Source organism: Cetorhinus maximus, chromosome 10 (assembly GCF_964194155.1).
Source record: "Cetorhinus maximus chromosome 10, sCetMax3.hap1.1, whole genome shotgun sequence".
Classification (NCBI taxonomy): Eukaryota; Metazoa; Chordata; class Chondrichthyes; order Lamniformes; family Cetorhinidae; genus Cetorhinus; species Cetorhinus maximus.
The window spans coordinates 95,283,414-95,303,187 of NC_135888.1; the positions used below are offsets into that span (position 1 = coordinate 95,283,414).

General features: G+C 39.0%; 1 protein-coding gene across 3 annotated transcripts in view; it reads right to left on the reverse strand.

Annotated features, from left to right (window-relative positions):
- Positions 1–19,774, reverse strand: part of LOC144685850 (pro-neuregulin-2, membrane-bound isoform-like) — a 764,146-nt gene that overhangs the window by 114,338 nt on the left and 630,034 nt on the right. For all 3 annotated transcript variants that reach the window (XM_078550803.1, XM_078550802.1, XM_078550804.1), the window contains one exon: positions 18,334–18,452. In XM_078550803.1, coding sequence (XP_078406929.1) covers positions 18,334–18,452 — 119 coding nt within the window. The remainder of the gene's footprint in view (positions 1–18,333; positions 18,453–19,774) is intronic.

Sequence of the window (19,774 nt, forward strand, 5' to 3'; positions counted from 1 at the left end):
CATGTTCAGCAGTCATATATGTTCATCAGTGGCATCACTGCATGAGTCCACTTGGAGGATCAGTATAGGAGCTGGCCATAATTTGGCAGGCTCCCAATAATAAGCTGCATTCATATCCCGATTGGCGTCTAGAGATTGACTGGTCAATTCTAATGAAGCCCGATAACCGAGAATCGGTCAGTCGTCAGGTTGTCATAGCCCAACCAAAACAATTCCTTCACTAAATCACCAGTGCAAATCCTCGGCTGTGTGTTGTGCAGCATAAAACCTACCCAAAATCACACACTAACAATAAAACAGATGCTAAAAAGTGGAGATAAAGCATTTGTCAGGAATAACTTACCTAAAGATTTTAAAGAGGCATAATCTGGAAACAGGAACTATGCCTGGAGTAGGTCTAACTCAAGGGAGACTCATCCACTATTGTGCTGAATCATTATGTTAACATTTAAAATATAAAATATTTGAATACTGAAATTTACACACTGAATGTTGCTAAAAAATGATGAAAAGTTTTGAGACTTTGCAGCAGAACTTTAAGTTTACTTCACTATTTTCTACTTTACTCAGAGAATGTGAACAATTTCATAGTTTGGCAGATCTAGTTACATAGCAGGAAAGAATGGGTAATTTGACCGTTTCTCCTGAGAAGTGTAATGTCATATTTATGGTAATACTTGAATATCACTTTGGCTTTGAGCCTTCTCAAACTTCACAAAAAATAAACCAAGCTTTAGAAATAATTAAAATTCTGTCTTGCCATTCTTTCTCCTTGGATCATTAAAATTTCCTTTCGACAATATGTTTCATCTTGAATAAAGTAAGAATCTTTTCAAGGGGATGATGAAAAAGGCTGTACATATGTCTAATATTTCATAGATTAAGCATAATTGTAATGGAACTTTGTCAACCCGAAGAAACTTTAGGGGTAGGGTAAAGGGGTTGTGATTTAGGTGGGGTGCAGGGTCCAACTTACTTACCATTAGAAATACTGACTGTGCCCTTAAAGGAATAAGCAAGATCATACAAATCACCACTGTCCCACACACCTCTTTAGAAGTCAAAATCAAATACTACATCAGATTTAAACCAGATTTTGAGTGTAACCAGATCAGAGCCATCAGCACTTTGTCCAAGTAATTTGTCAGCATTTAAACAGACAGACCGTGGCATCTCTGTGTCAGCTTCAAATAAAACAACTGAGGAAGTGAGAGCACATGTGCTGATAATTACTGGAGAATTTCAGGCCAAAAGTGAGATATGTATAGTTAGACTGCTCTTGAATGTATTAACAATTTGAAAAAAACAAACTAGTCTTTCTCATTTCATGGTATTTTCTAAACAAATTAACGCCCTATGAAACTTTTCCACTGGTACAATTTCCTGAAAACTACAATGAAAGCCAGGAATTTGGGAAGCTAACTGAGGTGAGGTGGAAAGAGAAATTGACACACAAGTTATGGAACAACAGTGAGAGGTTGTCAAGGTGCAGCTATAAAATATTTAATTAAAAAAGGAAACTACTAGAGGTTTTAGGATGCCGTGGATATGTAATGTGGTTCAAAACCAATTACAATGGAATAAATGGCTCTCTCAGGAAAATAAGAACTTTACATTCCCTTCAGAGTCAGAGAACTGACCCAATATTTTCACTGCCTCCACTGAGTCCTGATGGAAGAGGTAAGGGCACAAATTAACCAGTTTGCTGGAGATATTGTAGTATCAGCTGATTTTCCAGGGATATCACACTGCTGACCAGTTTGTTGGGGATAGCAGACTGTTAGTCTGTTTGTAAGGGATACTATACTATTTGCCAGTTTGGGAGGGTTCTGTTAAGCGGTTTGCTGGGGATGTCATACTGTTATCTGGCTTAGAGTCAAATTTTGTCTTATAATGCTCCTGTAAAGTGCCTTGAGGCATTTTATTTGTTAAAGGTGCTACGTAAATACAAGTTGCTGTTGTTGATAGCCAGTTTGCTGGGGATATCACACTGTTAACTAATTTGCCAGGGACATTGCAGGATGACACTGGGCTCTCAGTGCCATCCTATCTCACCCTTTTTCCCTCCTCTCTTGTCCTTCTCAACACCTGGGTCTTGAAGAAGGCAGGACCTTGGATGAGATAATGGAATTCTAAGTTTGATCAGGAGGTATGTAGAATATAGAAGCCAACAGGTATTAACAAGCCTGATCTCAGATTACTATGTGTAATACTGGGCTCCACACTTTAGGGAGGATAATGAGGATTTCTAGATCAAGCAGATACACTAGCTTACTGCCTGGTTGGAGGAAATACAAATATGAAGAAACAAATATTCACTTAGTAGTACAGAACTTGAGTATTGCTGAAAAAGACATTTTGTCAAAGCTTTGTATCTTGCGCTCATCAAGAAAATCGCAAAAATACCAATGTCAGGGGAAGCAACAACTTTTTTCTGTATGAGAAAAGTGTGCTGATTGGTTGACAAGTAGACTCTGATTAGTAGAGGCGTTGCCATGGGGAATGCACCAGCTAATGATGACTGACAGTTGCCAACCAGTCAGCACTCTCTTCTCATACAGAATAAAGTTGTGGCTTCCACTGACATTGGCATTCTTGCAGCTGTCCTGATGAATGCAAGGTGAAAAGCTTCAACAAAATGTATTTTTCAGTAATATGAAGAAACACTTGAAAAATTGAGTCCTTTTCCATCATAATGATACTTATGTTGTCCTGTAAATCATGTTTAATATTATGAAAAGATGAATCAGTGGAAAGAATGAGTAGTAATAGATACAAGACTAAATCTGAGAGATTTAGAACAAAGGGTATGAGATGCTTCTTTATGCAGAGAGCTGTGTGAATGTGGAATACCCCTCCAGTGATCCTGATTATGTCAACATTTCAGATAAGATTGGCTAACTAGGTAAAGGAAAAGGGGTTGAAAGGATATAGGAACAGAGTGGTTAGCTGTGATTAGGGCCATTTTGCTTGCATGGAGGGTAAATGTTGACATAATCTGACTGGGCCAAAAGGCCTGCTTCCACATTCCATGTATAATTAATTCAAAATAAAATAGTTGCTGAAATCCTCCAATGCACAGAGTGCAAGTATCAACATAATCAGTGCGATCCATTCTATGATTTTAGAATGTGCTCAGATTGGTTTGGGTCAATGCAATTCAACAACAAATTTATATAGGACCTTAAATGAATAAAACATCCCAAAGTGCTTCACAGGAGCATTATCAAACAAAATTTGACACTGATCTACATAAGGAGATACTAGGGCAGGTGACCAAGAACATAGTCCGTATGTTAAAGGAGGGGAGAGCATCTTAAATGAGGACTCTTCCAGTGCTGTATCAACACCCAGTCCTGGATGAGCAGAAATTTCCTCCAGTTAAATATTCGGAAGACTGGAGCCATTGTTTACATCATCATTCAAAACTTCATTCTCTAGCTACTGACTTCATTCCTTGTCCTGGCAACAGTCTAAGATTAAGCCAGACTGTTCACAACCTTGATGTCACGTTTGATCCTGAGACGAGCTTCTGCTCTCATTTATGCCATCAAAAAGACTGCCTAATACAACCTCCATAACATCGCTGACTTGGCCAATGTCTCAGCTCACCTGGTGCTGAAACCCTCACCCATGCCTTTGTTACTTCTAGACTTAACAATTCCAATGCACCCCTGACTGGTCTCCCACCTTCCATAAACCGGATGGCATCCAAATTTCTGGTGCTTGCGTCTTAACTTGCAGCAAGTCCCGTTCCCTCATCAACCCTGTGCTTGCTGACCTACATTAGCTCCTGCAGGGTCAAATAACGTCTTGTTTTTAAAATTCTCATCTTTGTTTTCAAACCCCTCCATGGTCTTGCTCTCCCAATCTGTGTAATCTCCCCCAGCTCTACACAATTCAATGAGATATCTGCACTCCCCTAACTCTAGCTTCCTGTGCATCCCCCATTTTAATCACTCCACCATTGCTGGCCCCACCTTCAGTTGCCTATGCCCCAAGTTCTGGAATAACCTCCCTACACCTCTCTACCTTACTTTCTACCTTTAAGGCATTCCTTAAAATCTACCTCTTTGACCAAGCTTTTGATAATCTGACCTAATTCTCCTTATGAGCCTCGGTGTCAAACTTTGTTTTATAATGCTCCTGTGCCTTGGGATATTTCATTTCATTACATTAAAGGCACTATATAAATATAAGTTGTTGTCATTGTTGTTGAGATGAGTAGACCAGAAAAGTTTAGGGAGAGAATTTCAGAACATGGGGCCCAGGTAGCTGAAAGCACAACCTAGGCCCTTCACTTAGGTTTCAGTTTTCAATAAAAAGACCGAAAGCTCTATTTCTGCTTTGTTCGCCTCTCTCTCCTATTGTTGTATCCAGATTACAATTCAAAGAAAATATAATTTACTACATTAAGTTGTACATTTTGCCAAGTGTTTATTTTCTAATATCATTACAGGCAGATTAAACTGGATCAGAAAAAGTAGCATTTCAATTACTGTTTTTTGAAAATATCAGAATTTTTGGGTAGTACTTCCTTTCAATGCAAATACATTTTAGGATAAGATTTCTGAAAATATTGACAATAAGGATTCTTTCTATACTCAGCATGTTAGTACGAACTGCACAATCTCTACTCCTCTATGTGACCTTCATTGCCCTTTTGTCTACATACTGATGAAGCACAGATTCTTCTTAGTTTTTTTTCAATGCTGCTTTTGTGATTGATTCTTGCAATCTATTAATTCTGACATTTTCTCTAATCTAAATGTTTACATGTCTTCAAATTCATTGTACTTTTAAAAGTTAAACATTAACAAAGTAAAACACATCTGGCACTTTGACATTTTGAAGAATTCATGACAATATTAGAAGTGTTCTAAATCAAGGACTGGGCAACAAGCCAGTGTGTGAGAATATTATGGACTGTATGCCACAGAAAAGCAACACTATCTGTTTCATTGGGACAGTAATAAGAATACCTTCATGCACTACTAAACACCAACTTGAATCCAGAAGTGACCTTACAAATATGAAGCATTAGAAATATTTGATTTTACAGAATGTGACAGAACTTAAACAACAATTTATTTGTATAATTTATTTCTTAAGAATAAGACAATGATGCTCAATGTTAGTACAATAAACTGTAGAGGAGATTACTTACAGAATTCCTGTGTTGTAATCATGTTGGGCTCTGTTGTGGATAAGGACTGTGTTGAAATCTCTGTCACAGGAGACGACTGTAACAATAACTTCATAGATGAGGATATGGCAGAAGGGTAACTAGAAAATCTAAAACTGTCGGAACTTTTGAAGGAAGAGTTTGAAGTGGGTACAGCTTGTAGCACATCTAAGGAAGTTGTAGCCTGTTCCTCAGTCTCAAGATCTGATCTTTCCGAAGTCACTTCACTTAAAGGCGGAGGCAACGTTTTAGTGAAGTAGGTGCCAGTCGAACTCTGCGCAACCCCTTTCAGATCAAGTAAATTTGGAAGATCACTCCCATCATATTTTCCACTCACAAGTATCAACTTTGCACCAGCAATGCACAATATCAAGAAAATCAAACACGCCAAGACCAAAATGATACAGATCTTGTCAGAATTTATATACTTTTGCACATGGCTCCTCTCTGTGCAGACACAACAAAAATAATCAACAGTCGGTTCTGCTGGGCTTGGATCGTTTCCATTGAGTTGGCTTTGGGTTTCCTCATCCTCACCTGAGGCATCAATAGGGATGGTGGCAGAGAAACAATGCATAGGTGGTGTCAAGGAATAAGCAGGCTCATCCTGAGCCATCGCCAATGTCTCAATATATAAAATTAAATCCAGAAGATCAGAAAATATTAGTATCATAGAAACACTGAGGGAAGATGCTTGAATTATGTCCTACTTTATGTTTTCTACTTCACCCAGGGAAATAAGCAGAAGTTGTCAAAAATACATAACGTAATGCAAATTCTTTGTTTCTTTCCTCTAACATAATGGAGTTAGGATGAGTGGAAAGAAGAATAAATAATATTTTTAAATTGCACTATTTCTTACCATGAAATAAAATATTGTAGTCCCTTTTGCTGAGAACACTGTTCTCTTTTACTAGAAATGCACAACTGACAAGCAATTCTCGACATCTTGCAGATGAACAAGGTCTCTGAACACCTTAGCTGTCAGTTGTATTAAAATCTAACGAGCAGCACAGCAGTGTGTCCTCCAGTCAAAAACTACTTGCAATCGAAACACTCCAGTCAGAGCTGCACACCGGCTGAACAACCTTCAAACAGCACATCGTCATACACGGCATAAGGAAAACCATCTAATATATCTCTAGGTGAGAAGGATGAGCAATCGATTATGCTAATATAAAGAGTCACATATGGAGAGCTGCTGGTAAACTGACATGAAGGGCACATGATGCTGCTCTGGGGAATAACAATCACAGTTCGTCTTTCCATGAGGAATACCAAATGCAGTTTGCACACATACCGATCAGATTTCAGTCAACTATTAAGAACAAAGAAAGGCAAGGATCTAAGAATAAAATGTGATGCTGCTCCTGGGTTATGGAAAAATCTACATGAATTTAATCATTAATGCAGTGATTTTTTTTTGCTTTTAATCCAGAGATATGGTACAGGTGAGAGTTTCCATGTGCAGTTTTGTATTTGAATTATTGCCCACAGGCAGCTGTCAATCCTTCAGGCTCCAATACCACCCACCAGTTTGTAATGTAGAAAACTGTGTAACTCACCTGCTGCGGTGGGATTTGTTCTCTTATTTGCCTCAATTGCAACAGTTAGCCAACGTCTGCTATGGTGAATATGTTCTAGAAACCGCCATTGCAAAGTAATTGGGTGTGAAGAAATGCACTTACAATACACAAAGCCTCAGTGAAGCCTAGAGTCTGCTATTTATTAGGTTGAACCCAGTTAGAATCAGGTAGTGCAACAGCTAGTTCATCAGGTCCCTCAAATAATCACACAATATATACCTGAGGACAAGCAATCCAAATATTAAAGTAGCTGCTTCAGACTACTAGATTTCCTTTATTTTATAAAATTCTTTTGGTAGATATATAGAGAATAAATATCAAAACATCACTGAATACAAAATTTTTCAACAACTACCGAGTACAATAGCACATCAGTCATGGAAACAATGCATTAAATTGAAGTCTCATTAAATAGCCTGTTTGAAGTCAACAGGAAGGAAATCAGGTGGGGCGGATAATGGATGCATTAAAGTTCGTCATTTAATGTTGGGTACAATTGTTCTAAAAAATATTGTATCCAATGGGACCTTTGGCATATTTTTGGCTTATTGCATAATTGGCAGAATTTAATACTAAAACCCATTTTTTATATTTTGAAAGAGAAAACTAGAATTTACATTTGTATTGAGTGGATTATAGGAGTGAACTTTAACTTTGACAATCACAAAACATGTGGTAGAGAATTGGCCACTCTTATATATCCTAGCTAACTTTTCTTTCTGTTGAACTCAATTGGGTGGGGTATATAGCAGGCAGCCAACTCATCACTGTACATCTTATGCTCCTGCCGAAGTTGAATTTCACTGTGTGTGAATGGCAGACGGTGGACAGATAGATGGAATTATGTACTGTTGTTGTGGTAGGATGTGGAGAAATGTTACTTGTGGGACCTATTATCAACTGTCCTTTAAATCAAACTTCTGTTCATGTACTAAATCGAACTTCTGTTCATGTACTGAATCAACATGCAGAATTTAAAATATTGTAGTCCCAGGCAAAAGAAAAATCATATTCAACACTTCTGCAGTTCCAAATGATGTGATAAAGTAAACAGCATTTACAGAGTTTGAAAGGTTTGAGCAAAGAATGCCAGTCAATCTACCAAGGTCTTCTCTCTCCACAAACTGCATGCAATCTGTCCCACTGAGAACTCCACCTAATCCATTCATTCTATCAAAGAAGACACTAAAAACAGATACCCAAGAGCAAAGATCAGTAAAATTGATGCCTGATTCTCATTATATCCTCCATTCACTAATGTCATAATACAAAATGTCACAGATTCATAGTAATGACAACCTTTTGCTAATATTAGTGAACAGAAGAAGCAATAATGCCAGAATATTAATTCCATCATACAATGCAAACATACAACTCTGACCGGCTGCTTTGCATAGACAACTTATCCTTGGTCTCAGGAGAGCATGAACCCTTGTATTCCATAATGTATTACATCATGTGAGACTATTGTAATAAACTGCAATCTAGTTTTAAACAGACACTTATCCAATCCCTTTCAAAGGAATTAATTAACCTAACATTAACTGTTTTTCTGGGAGTCTGTTCTGCATATTCAGGTTGGAAAAGCAAGTTCTCCTCATCGCTAATATTGCTGATTTTATATTCATATCTTCTGGTTATACGTGGGCATAAATATGCCACTAAAATATTTCAACAAGGCATTAATTCTACCTCAATTGATAATTCTTGTTGAGTGTAACCATGACGGTTAAAGTGAAATGCATGTTCTTGTCATTATCAACCATCGTTACCTGAAAATTAATTTCTAACATCTCAATACACTGGCACCAGATTTATAAAAAATGCCTGAACAAATTGTTATTTTTCATATGAATATTAATATACAAAAATAATAATTCTAGTAGCCTGCAATAAGAAAGCATTTTTGAAAGATGATGCTCTGATGCAATGCCACAATGAAAATGAGCATATCTTAATTAAATGTGCTTCTTTAAAGAGTCTAAAGCATTGGAGCTGTCTCACTTAATTATGGATCCATTTTTCACATTCTGCTGCCATTTCCTTAATCTCTGTGTAAAGCAGACTCTCTTTGTTGAATCAGTAATCAGGCATCTTGCTCATATTAATTAAATTTCTTCAGAAGTTGTTAGAGAAGTAACATTGCAAACAATAGGTAAGTTATGTATTTCAGTAATTTGTGGGGATGAAGTGGCCTTAATGGTAGCACAAAACAGACCATTGCAAATTGGAAGGCCATTTTACGCACTGCCCAATTTGGTTTTCCATTAACTTTACTGGAAAACATAATCAGACAGGTTGTTAAAAAGACTGCCTATTCACTATAACCTGTTTTGTGCTACCACTGAATGACAATTTCACCTCATGTCTTTGAAAACAAATGATTTGTTTTTACACATTGCAGGGTAACCATCAAGAGAGAGATCTGCGCATTTCACAATTGTTGTCTTGCAGACTCCACTTATTTGGTCTCAGATTTTCTGTCTAAAGGTTACTAATGCAATTTCTCACTTCGACTATCCTATTACTCATTGTAAACATGCTGGAGCAGTACAAAAGAGTTCATTCTACAGTAAGCTGTTAAGTTATCTCATTTTACAAATTACATGCTCCCACATTTCTGACACTTATGGATTTAAGTAAAATCAAACACTCAACCATATGCTTTCAATAAAAGCACTCTTGACATTCAGTCACTGCTCCCTCAGACTGTGAGTAATTTACTTTCTTTACATTTGTTAAGGTTTTTTGGCTTGCAACTGGCACGAATACAAAGCAACTGCTAGCTTTATGTATCAATGGTGTACAAGGTAACTTCAGCCAAAAACGCTCTGTTCAAAACGTTCAAATCTCATTCCTAATCAGTCCCATAGCAAATCTAGTCAATCCATGCAAAGTTATTACTTCACAACTGTTTTCTGTAATGCTTGAAGGCTCAACTGTACAATAATTTTTACTCCTAGTTTTCAAGTTCGACAACTAAAGTAGAAATAGATCAAGTAAAAATTTTTAATGTCCAATTTTATGTTTTACAGTATCTACTTACAAATAGTACACATTCTTGTTAACTACAGGTGTCATCATTTTTGAAGTTTATGCAGTTATATTCAGTCAATGTAAACCATAGTCACAGATTTTTTTTTTAAGTATGTGTGGTTTACTATTACAATGTTTATCACTTGCGAGCTTCTTAAGTAGTACTGGATCCATTATAATAGTTGGAGCTGGAATTGTGTCTCAGAAACCAACACTTTCAGCATATAACATATTGCATACAAGGAAACTGGCCTATCTACTTAATTGTGTTAATCAAACTTCCTATGCCACAGAGGTGAGGAAACATTTTTTTATTCATTCCTGGGGTGTGGGCAACACTAGCAAGGACAGCTTTTATTGCTGATCCCTCATTAGCCTTGAGAAATTGGTGGTGAGCCACCTGTTATGACTGCAGCTGATGTTATTTGCTGAGCAAGCCAAATCCCAGAGAGAAACATGTCTTACCGATCATAACTTTTTTTTTTGTAATTCTGAAAACGAGGGGAAAACTACTGATCCCAGAAGCATAGAATCCCAGTAACACTTCTAGGATTTTAAAAGCAAAAGATTTATTAAGAAGAAGAAAAAAAACCTTAATTGTACAAAATTAAAATCTCACAGTTAAATCAGTCCCACAAAAGATTCCCCAAAAAACCCACTTGATCGGAGCACACAAATAAACTATTTGGCAACAGCTCCCTTATAGATTTTAACCATAAAAATCCAGTAATATTACCCAAGGCAAAAACTGCTGCTATTTAATAAAGTATACCACATGACTTCTCACTCTCTCCCACTCTGCTGTGGAAAACCAAAGGAAGTCCAGAAACAGACTGCTTTCTGTAAACAAAGACTTTTCTGGCTTGAAACTAGATAGCTGCTTCAAATTCACAACTTTTCTCAGCACAGAGCTGGTCTCAGGAAATCTCCCCACACAGCCAACCCAACTCAACTAAACATCTTTCCTTAAATATCCTTTTCCCTTTTTATCTTAAGCTCCATTGTTCTAAGCACCTCTTTGAACTCAATTTTCCCAAAATGTAAAAATCTTTCATGCTTTCGTATTACCTTCACTTTCAGGTCAAATAAAGTTTAATAACCTTCCTTTGTTTACTTATGAAACCTTTGTAAGTTGTGAAAGTGCCTTGTCACTTCTAAATTCCCTTTGAAATTTAACAGCTGAAAAGTAAAGTCCTTACCTCTCACCTTTGTAAATTTTAAAACTCAACTTATTTACTCATACATTCAACTTCACCCACCATAGCCTTTCATTACAAATGCATGCATCTAGCATTTTACCTTTCATCTCTCTGCTCTCACAGACAAGCTATCTTTACCAACCTTCCCCCAGTTTAATTAATAATGCACACATACACATAGCCTTCTTTACAGAATACCACCATATTCCCAAAAATATTTTTTAAAATCCATCTTCACATACCCTTTTGGATACAACTGAATGGTTTGCTGGGCCATTTGAGAGGGTGGTTGTGAGTCAACCACATTTTTCCAGGTCTGGGGTCAAGTATAGGCCAGACCAGGTAAGGACAGCATATTTCCTTTCCTATCAGACATTAGTGAACCAGATGAGTTTTTATTGTACTGATACTAGCTTTTAATTCCATATTTATTTAATTGAATTTAAATTCTCAAATATCATGATAAGATTTGAATAAATGGGCTGGATATTAGGGGGCACCATGGTCCTTGCCCTCCCGGGTAAAAGATCGGGGCAGGAAGGGGGATCCCACCAACAATCCTGATGGCTGCCCTGCAGCAATTTAACGGCTCTTTCTTGGGAGGGAGTTCTGCCTTAGAGAGCTGCCGGCCAACCAGATATCCAGCAGCTCTGTAATTACAGCAGCGCCACCGAAAGCCACGGCTGGGACTACAAACAGTCCCAAATGCTAAAGAACCTGGACTGACATCTAAGTCTGTGGTTGGGGGGCATCAAGGCAATGGGGTGGTGAGTGGGGATGATTGGGGCGATTGGAGGGTTGGGTGGAGAGACCAGATTGAAGAGAGCAGAGGGAGGGTTAAAGGTGGGGGGAGGGGTGGGGGGGAGTGACTCTGATGGGCCAAGGGCCCCCCAAAAGGAGGAACCCCCCACCTTGCATGACACCAACCCGCAAAGCTAAACTTTTGGGTTTCCTGCATGGTGTGGGCCTCACCCTGCCTCGGACAAAATACCAGCAGGGCAATTAGGTGGCCATTAATTGGATAGCCACTGATTGGATTTTACATGCCTCCCCACCTTCAAACCCACTGGCAGGCAGAGTGTAAAATCCAGCCCTATGTCACCAGATCTTTAGCAAAGGCCTTAAGCTTCTTAGTCCAGTAATAATTATGCTGCTGTTCCACATCTTTAGATCTTGAAGGATTTGATTTGGTAAAATGAACCACATGCTCTAAGTGCTCCAGTTTACTCCTAAGCTCGAGCAGCGCCAGACTTACTTACAGAGTAATCTGAAGGGCAGCGTTAAGTGTCATACCTCAATTGTAGCACTTTTGCTGCTGAGTAATAATACTATTATTGACTTAAAGTTTTGTTTGTCACAGTAGGAATCTCTTTTTTAAATTGTCAACAGTTCTAAAATTATAATTTAACCTTGAATCATAGGGATTTTCATGAATTACCTCAGATTGCAGTTTTGAAATGTAAACTCGACAGTGTAACACTGATTGCAGATAATAAAGAGACAAGGACAAACAAAAGAAAATAATAAGTAACTAATAGTTGTTTTTTGACCACAGATTATCATCTGTAAATATATTGACTGAGATTTTCTGCATAATGTTTGGCGCAAGAACAACAATGCAAGAACCAAGCACTTTCACATTTTTAAATTCAGATTTCACTGGCAGCATAAATTAACATAACTATAGTTACCCATTTTATGGATTTGAGAGATTAAAATCTTGCAATTTAATATTTATTTTCTTTCTGCCCACTGAGCGAGTGTATTTATTTGAGCACAAACGCCACCTCAGTGAATCAGTTGGGCATCTCATGTTCACAAATGTACAAAATGTTGGTCATTAATGTCATCAGTTTCAAGTTTTAGAACTCAGGACAATTGCACCTGCTGCCAAGGACAACTTCTTGGATAATTATAATAATTAAGTCCTGGGCATTACAATGGAAAGATCATCCATCTCATACTCCGTACAAAAGAGAACTTATGACTGACAACAGATTTCCTACTTAGAACAACAGCTGTCTTTTGCATCACCGCTTCTCTTGGCCTACAGACAGCAATAAGCCCAACAATATGACAATTTAGCACTATTAGGACATGCATTGATAATAGCCTATGTACAATTGTCACACTGCCCTCTAAAGGATGATACAGTGAGTTCAGCTTACACATATCTGCTTTGTATCTGCTATTGGAACACAATTCATTTTATATATATTATATGTATATATACATATATATACACACACAATAGTTCAATGCCATTTAAAATTATAAGAATAACGTTTCATTGATTGAAATTGTACTTGGTGAAATTATTTTAAACTTGAGAATGATAAATTGCAATTTATAGATTCCTCAATAAGAAAAAAAAATGGCTATTTGCAATAATACTTTGTTTTCTCACTAACAAAATGTTTCCTGCCATGGTCACTTGGACATGACAGGGGAGAGCATAGGAAAAACATTTAATATGCATGATCTACCATGTTTTAAAGCAATGGATATTGGGCACTGATCCCTGATAACGGGCCTAAAAATGTCATGAATGACAGATTAGACCCACAATCAGTACAGAAATACAAAGTGACTCTGTTAATTTCAGTTCTGTAAACTTTTTATCTTAACATTTCAAAGATAAACAGATTTAACTGAGCTTTTGGCAGCAGCTACTTGCTGTGGAAAGAGTTATTGTCTTTCCTAAATTAATGGCAGCAAATGCAGATTTAAGAATGCATTTCTTTATGGTTTGGTCAGTACTCTATGAACCAATTGACTTTATGTGAAGTAAAAGAAAAGAAACTGCTGCTGTTAAAAGGATCTTGTGGAGTTATCACTTTCCTCTCCTGTGCAATGAAACACGGTTTCCTCTCCACCAAGATTACAATGTTGGAGAAGATAGTTCAATAATCTGCTTGAACAAATATATTACTAATAAAATGAACTCTGCCTTGGATTATACCCTGATTCTGATTACTCAAAAATAAGCATATTAATTTCTAATTATTGCATCATTATGCAATTTAACTACTACTGCTGTAGGTTATGGGCCATATGTACAATTATTTAAACCATTTTATTATGCATCTAAAAATCCCTAATTCACAAGGGTATATCAATATTACACATTACTGGGAGAACAGAAACAGTATCCTCTTTCTTTCAGATTTGTACTCCCATACAGATGGTCATTGCAATTGGCCAAGCCCTCTCTTCCCTGACATTTTATATATTTCATTTGGATCCCAGGCTGCCACTGAAAAATCTGATGATTGAAATCATCTGTAACTCAACTTGAATAGATGACTCAAAAATGTAAAGAAACCAACAATTTTAAAGTGAGCAACTAAAAATATTGTTTCGGTAACAGCAAAGGCCAGAATAATCCAGAAGACCCGTGATATAGGCCTTCAGGAAGCCCCCAAAATGTCTTGTAAGGGAAGTATTTTTTATATAATAATCCAATGAATCCAACTCTGAGTCTGACACAAACTCCATTCAGTAACACTGCTGCCTTGCTATGTCACTACTGCCATAGTGGTTGTTGAGCTACAAACATATAACATGGTAGGTCTATGGCAGCCTTCCGTCTTGTAAGATTATGGTTTGTGCCGTGATGGTCAACTCTGTATTAAGCATCAGCTGGTGTGCCTCAGGAGCCCCATTCTGGCATGGCAGTCTCTGCTGCATTTGCTGCAGAGGAAGACAGTGCACTGAGAAGGTACATAATCCGCTCGCCTCTGTTTCCTCTGGGCCCTCTTCTCGGTCAGCTGAACTTTTCGTTTCTGCTAATCTTGTCCAATGTCCTTCCAAACAGTCAGGTTCCAGATGTCATGGTCTTCAGCAACCATCTCCCAGTTGTATCAATATCCACCATTTTCATATCTCGCTTGCAGGTAGCCTTGTAGCAGAGGTATGGACACCCAGAGGTTGTGACTCAATGGCCAATACACCGTACAGAAGGACTTTGGGTATACGGCCATCATCCATTCGCTGAGCCAATGCAGACATTGTTGATTTAGCAATAAGTGTATGCTAATGGATTTAGCACACTCCAGGACCTCTGAGTTTGTGACCTTGTCCTTGCCAAGAGAGGCCGAGGATATATCTGAGGTAGCGAATTTCGAAACTGTTCAGCCTTTTCTCCTGCCTAGCCTATGATGTCCAGGTCTCACCGGTAGAGGATTGCACCGATTTCTTAGGCTTGGTAGAGTCGCAGTTTGGTGTATTCAGTCAGGTCGCTGTTGTTCAACATGCTCTTACTCTGCTTGGGCATAACAGCTGCAGCTTTTGCAATGCGTTTGTTGATTTCAGCATCAAGTGACAGATTGCAGGTGATTGTGGAGCCTAGATATGTGAAGCTATCAACAACCTCAAGCATCACATTGTTAATGCTGATAGATGGCAGTATGACAACATCCTGGACCATGACATTTGTCTTCCTGTTGCTGATGTTCAAACCAAACCAAATAACCTGGCAACACTCGTATTAAAATACAAAATGATTTGATGAAAGAATGAATGAACAAAAGAAAAGATAGAAAGAAAGAAAAAAGCAACAGAGCTACTACTTTGTTTATTGTCCTATTACATGAGCTGCCTTCAGAAGCTTCTAAAGATGAGATAGCAGGACAAAATGCTAGACACTGAGGTGCTCACCCGAACTGGCAATCTAAGCATCCGTGCAATATGGGGACAGTCACAGCTAAATTGGGCTGGTCATGTAGCCAGAATGCCTGACCCGCTCATATTAAAGCGAATCTTCTATGGAGAGCTCAAGTCCGGGTTGTGCTCTCCTGGCGGTCAAAGTAAGCTCTACAGGGATACTCTGAAGGCTTCACTTAGGAGTTTTGATATTGACTATTTGTCCAGGGAGAAGCTCGCCCAGGATTGCTGTACATGGAGCAACCAAATAAAAAAGGGTGTGGCCTCCTTTGAATGTAAGCGCACATCAGAAGCAGAGAGAAAATGCAAGGACAGCAAATTCCGAGCTGGTAACTCACCCAAAACTCAATCGTACGTGGTATCCTGCACTATTTGCAGCAGAACCTTCTGGGTCAGATCGGCCTTAGCAGTCACCTATGTACCCACTGGAACCCCACCAAACACCCCCAGTTGAAGAACTTAGTCATCTTAACCTCCAAGAACAAACAACTAATTATATGTCATTACCTTCCTGTCAGATGCAATGGTCATGAGAAGAAGGCTAGGTGGTGCATTTTAGCTTCTTATGATAGGTAGGAATAAAAATCATGTTTTAAGTGCTCTACTCACTGGCCCATTCCCACCCCATTCCTGTTTGCCACCATTTTCCTGGAGTTAGGCTATTTCAGGTGGGAGCCACATTGCAATACAATGTATGTAGTCACCCCACGCAATTTTTATGTTCCAATGAGCAGAGCTTGGCAACAGATGTCGAGTGATCTGGCCAACTGCAGCTACTCAAAACAAGGTCGTTCTTGGATTATTTTTAAGAACCCTTCCCCCGAGGGAAACATATCTGGCTTGGCTCCACCCAGAGTTAAAATTAATCTTCAAACCTGAAGAGGAATGATCTCTACTGTGCAAGTTAGTTTTTCATCATGTCTTATTATATTCTAAGCAGCAGCACAACAGTAGAAACCAAGAGGGAAAAAGGGACATATCTTTTGCAATGGAGGGGTCAAGAGAGGTGGTGATGATGTAGAGCTGATTGTCATCAGCATAAATGTGGAACTTAATGTCACATCTTCAGATGCTTTTGTCAAGGGAGAGCATGTAAATGAGGAAGTGGAAAGGGCCAAGGATAGAATCTTCACACCCCGGAGATAATGGTGTGGGAGCAGCAGGAGAAACCATTGCAGATGACTTTCTGGCTACAACTGGACAGGTAAGCATGCTACCTGACAAGGGCAGTCCCATAGCTAGACAATGGCGAAGAGATCATCGAAAGAGCATGGGGAGTTCAACCATGTCAAAGTGCAGAGGTTGAGAAGGAAATGAATTGATAATGAAGCACAATCCCAGCCACAGACAATGTCATTTGTGACATTGATTAGGACCATATCAGTGGTGTGACAGGGGTGGAAACCTGATTGGAAAAGTTCAAACATAAGGTTGTGCGAAAGCTGGGCACGAATTTGAGAGGCAACAATATGCTCAAAGGCTTGGAGAGGAGGGGGAGGATGGCAGCAGATATAAGAAGATGGGGACAGTACTTGAGGAAAGAGAAACAAGCACACTATTAACTACCCTGGGGGCCAGGAAAGTATATTGTGTGCTCCGCAATATAGCAGGAATAAGTTTGAAAAAGTAAGCAGGTCCCATCGCCATGATGAGCTCAGTGTGGGCATAAGGAGCATAGGAGAGATACAACAAAATGGAGATCTTTGGGGCGGGATGGGGGGTTTAGCTTTATAGGTAAGGGAAAGAGTAGGATGTGTCAGAGGCAGCTGGGTGGATGGTCTCAATCATTAGTGAGAGAAGTCCGTGAGCTGCTTGCATTTCTTGTTGGAGGCAAAGATGGATTGGGCAAGGAGATAAGTTTAAGGATACTTAACAACTAAGAAAAGGAGTGAGGGGTTTCAGCTGCTTTTCAGGATGATCTGGGAGTAACGCACAGTTTGACAAAGGAGAGAAGAGTTTGATTGTTCTTAAAGTGGTCCAGCCTGATTTGGAGATCGAGGGCTGAACCAGTTATGCGCCATTCAAATCTGGATTCTTTGGACTTAAAGGGAAGAATGTGGGGCCTATACCGGGGCCAAAAACTGAAATGGGCGATAGTAAGAGCTTTACTGGGAATAAGGACATCAAAGGCAGAGGTGACGTGAGGTGTCTATGACTGTGCAGAAACAGTAGCAGTTGAGCAAAAGAGAGAGATTAATGGTTTCAGAAGCAACACTTTGTTTCAGGACTTGGATAGCCCTTTTTAAAATTCAAATAGGAGCCCAGATAATATTTATTCACCATCAACAAAAGTTGTCAAATACCGTATTTGTTGAAAGATGCATAGGAATTGATAGCCTCTTCTCAAATCATAGGCATGACTACAACAACCATGACATTACAAAATATCTGATTCCCCATTCACCAACATCAGTTTCCCTTTCTCAAGACTAAATCGTTTACTAATTCTTTCATTCCTAGGTATAGTTCAATCAACACTGTCCTGTTTAAAATGATGTTGACTATTTAAGAACATTCTGATTCTATATAAATACTTTCTTATAAAGAATATTATAACAATCAGTACAAATTCTATTAACCCCCTTAGGATACTGATTTGATAGTACTCTCCACTCTACATAATAGAAACATTAACAAAGCTACAGAACATTTACACACTCACCAGCTTGCACATTAATGGTAGTTTTAGAAGTGTCCTTGCCTAATGGATTCTCAGCCTCACATGTATATTCCCCAGCATCTTCCACCTTCAGTTTATTTATCTGAAGTCTTGAGTTTTTTCTGTAGAAAGAAAATGAAATGGAATCAATCTAATGTATATATATTTGTAAATTGTCAGAATAATGAAATGGAAAAGTTGAACAGGACACAGTTTTACAGCAGAAGACTTGCATCCATTTGTAATCTGTATTTCGATTCATTTTCTTTGCTCTAAACTGTGTCACAAGGACAGAAAACTGTGACTCAGTGAGGTCTATCTACAACATGGCCTGCTAAGCACAGACATATTGAACAGTTTAAAGAAGCCCTGTTTTAAAAAAAATACGTGAAAAGACATTGATCAAAAAATGGTTGCCATGAATCACCTGATGTCTGATACTGTAAGTTGACCACTTTGCTGGAAAGTTTCCATATGAATTTCACTGCAGACTTGTTGCATGGAATTTCACACCTGAGAAGGTGTCAAGGCCCACATCAAACAGGGACTCTCTTGAAAGGAAGGCATTAAAAATACAAAGTGTTTGGACATTAATCAACTATCATTCTGTCAAGACAATGGGAACTGCTAAGCTCATCAGATAGTGAAACCCCTGGAGGATCAAATGACCCCATCTCTTGTTGATTTCTATCTTGAAATGTGTCAAACGTTTTGAGATGAATAGATCAAAAAAAGTAGGATTACTCTGTCTGCAAGACATGCTAATCGAATTCCTTTCTGGAAATATACAGACTGGAGTTTAAACAAAAAACTGGCTCTGCCAAACAGAATCAGGAGGAGAGGAAAAAGAAACATCACAGTCATCTAAAAACATTGCTGGAATAGAGCAGTAAAGATCTCTCTCTCTCTCTCTCACCCAATGGTGTAGTGCTGCCGGAGCGCACCAGAGCATCGGTCCAGCATTTTCTATTTAAAGCATGTTTGTCCAACTTGATGCAGCCCGCCAAACTTGCTAGACATTCAGCTACTTATATTTGAAAAATACTGTAAAGCTGCTTATCCAACTATAGGCTGGTTCCTACCCGGATTCGCTGCTGTTAGGCTCAGGCTCACTAGTAAGCCTATCAGCACCAAATGCAGAGAGAAACCAGCCTCTGAATGGGCGAGCAGCAAAGAGTGGGAAGGTAAGTTTTGGAGGTAAGCTCCAAGGCCCAGGGCGTGAGGCAGCCGGAGCAGTGGGGCCCATTCAAGCACGGGTGGGGCCCAGGCAGGCCAGAGCACAGTGCGAGGCATCCAAAGCGCGGCTCAGGAAGGCTGAAGCGGAGCACGAGGCAACCGGAGTGGGGCCCAGACGGGCCATAGCAGGTCCCAGTCAGTAAGAGGAGCACGGTCAGAGAGGGGAGACTTCGGCCTGAGTGAGACAGAGGTCGAGTGGGTATATTGG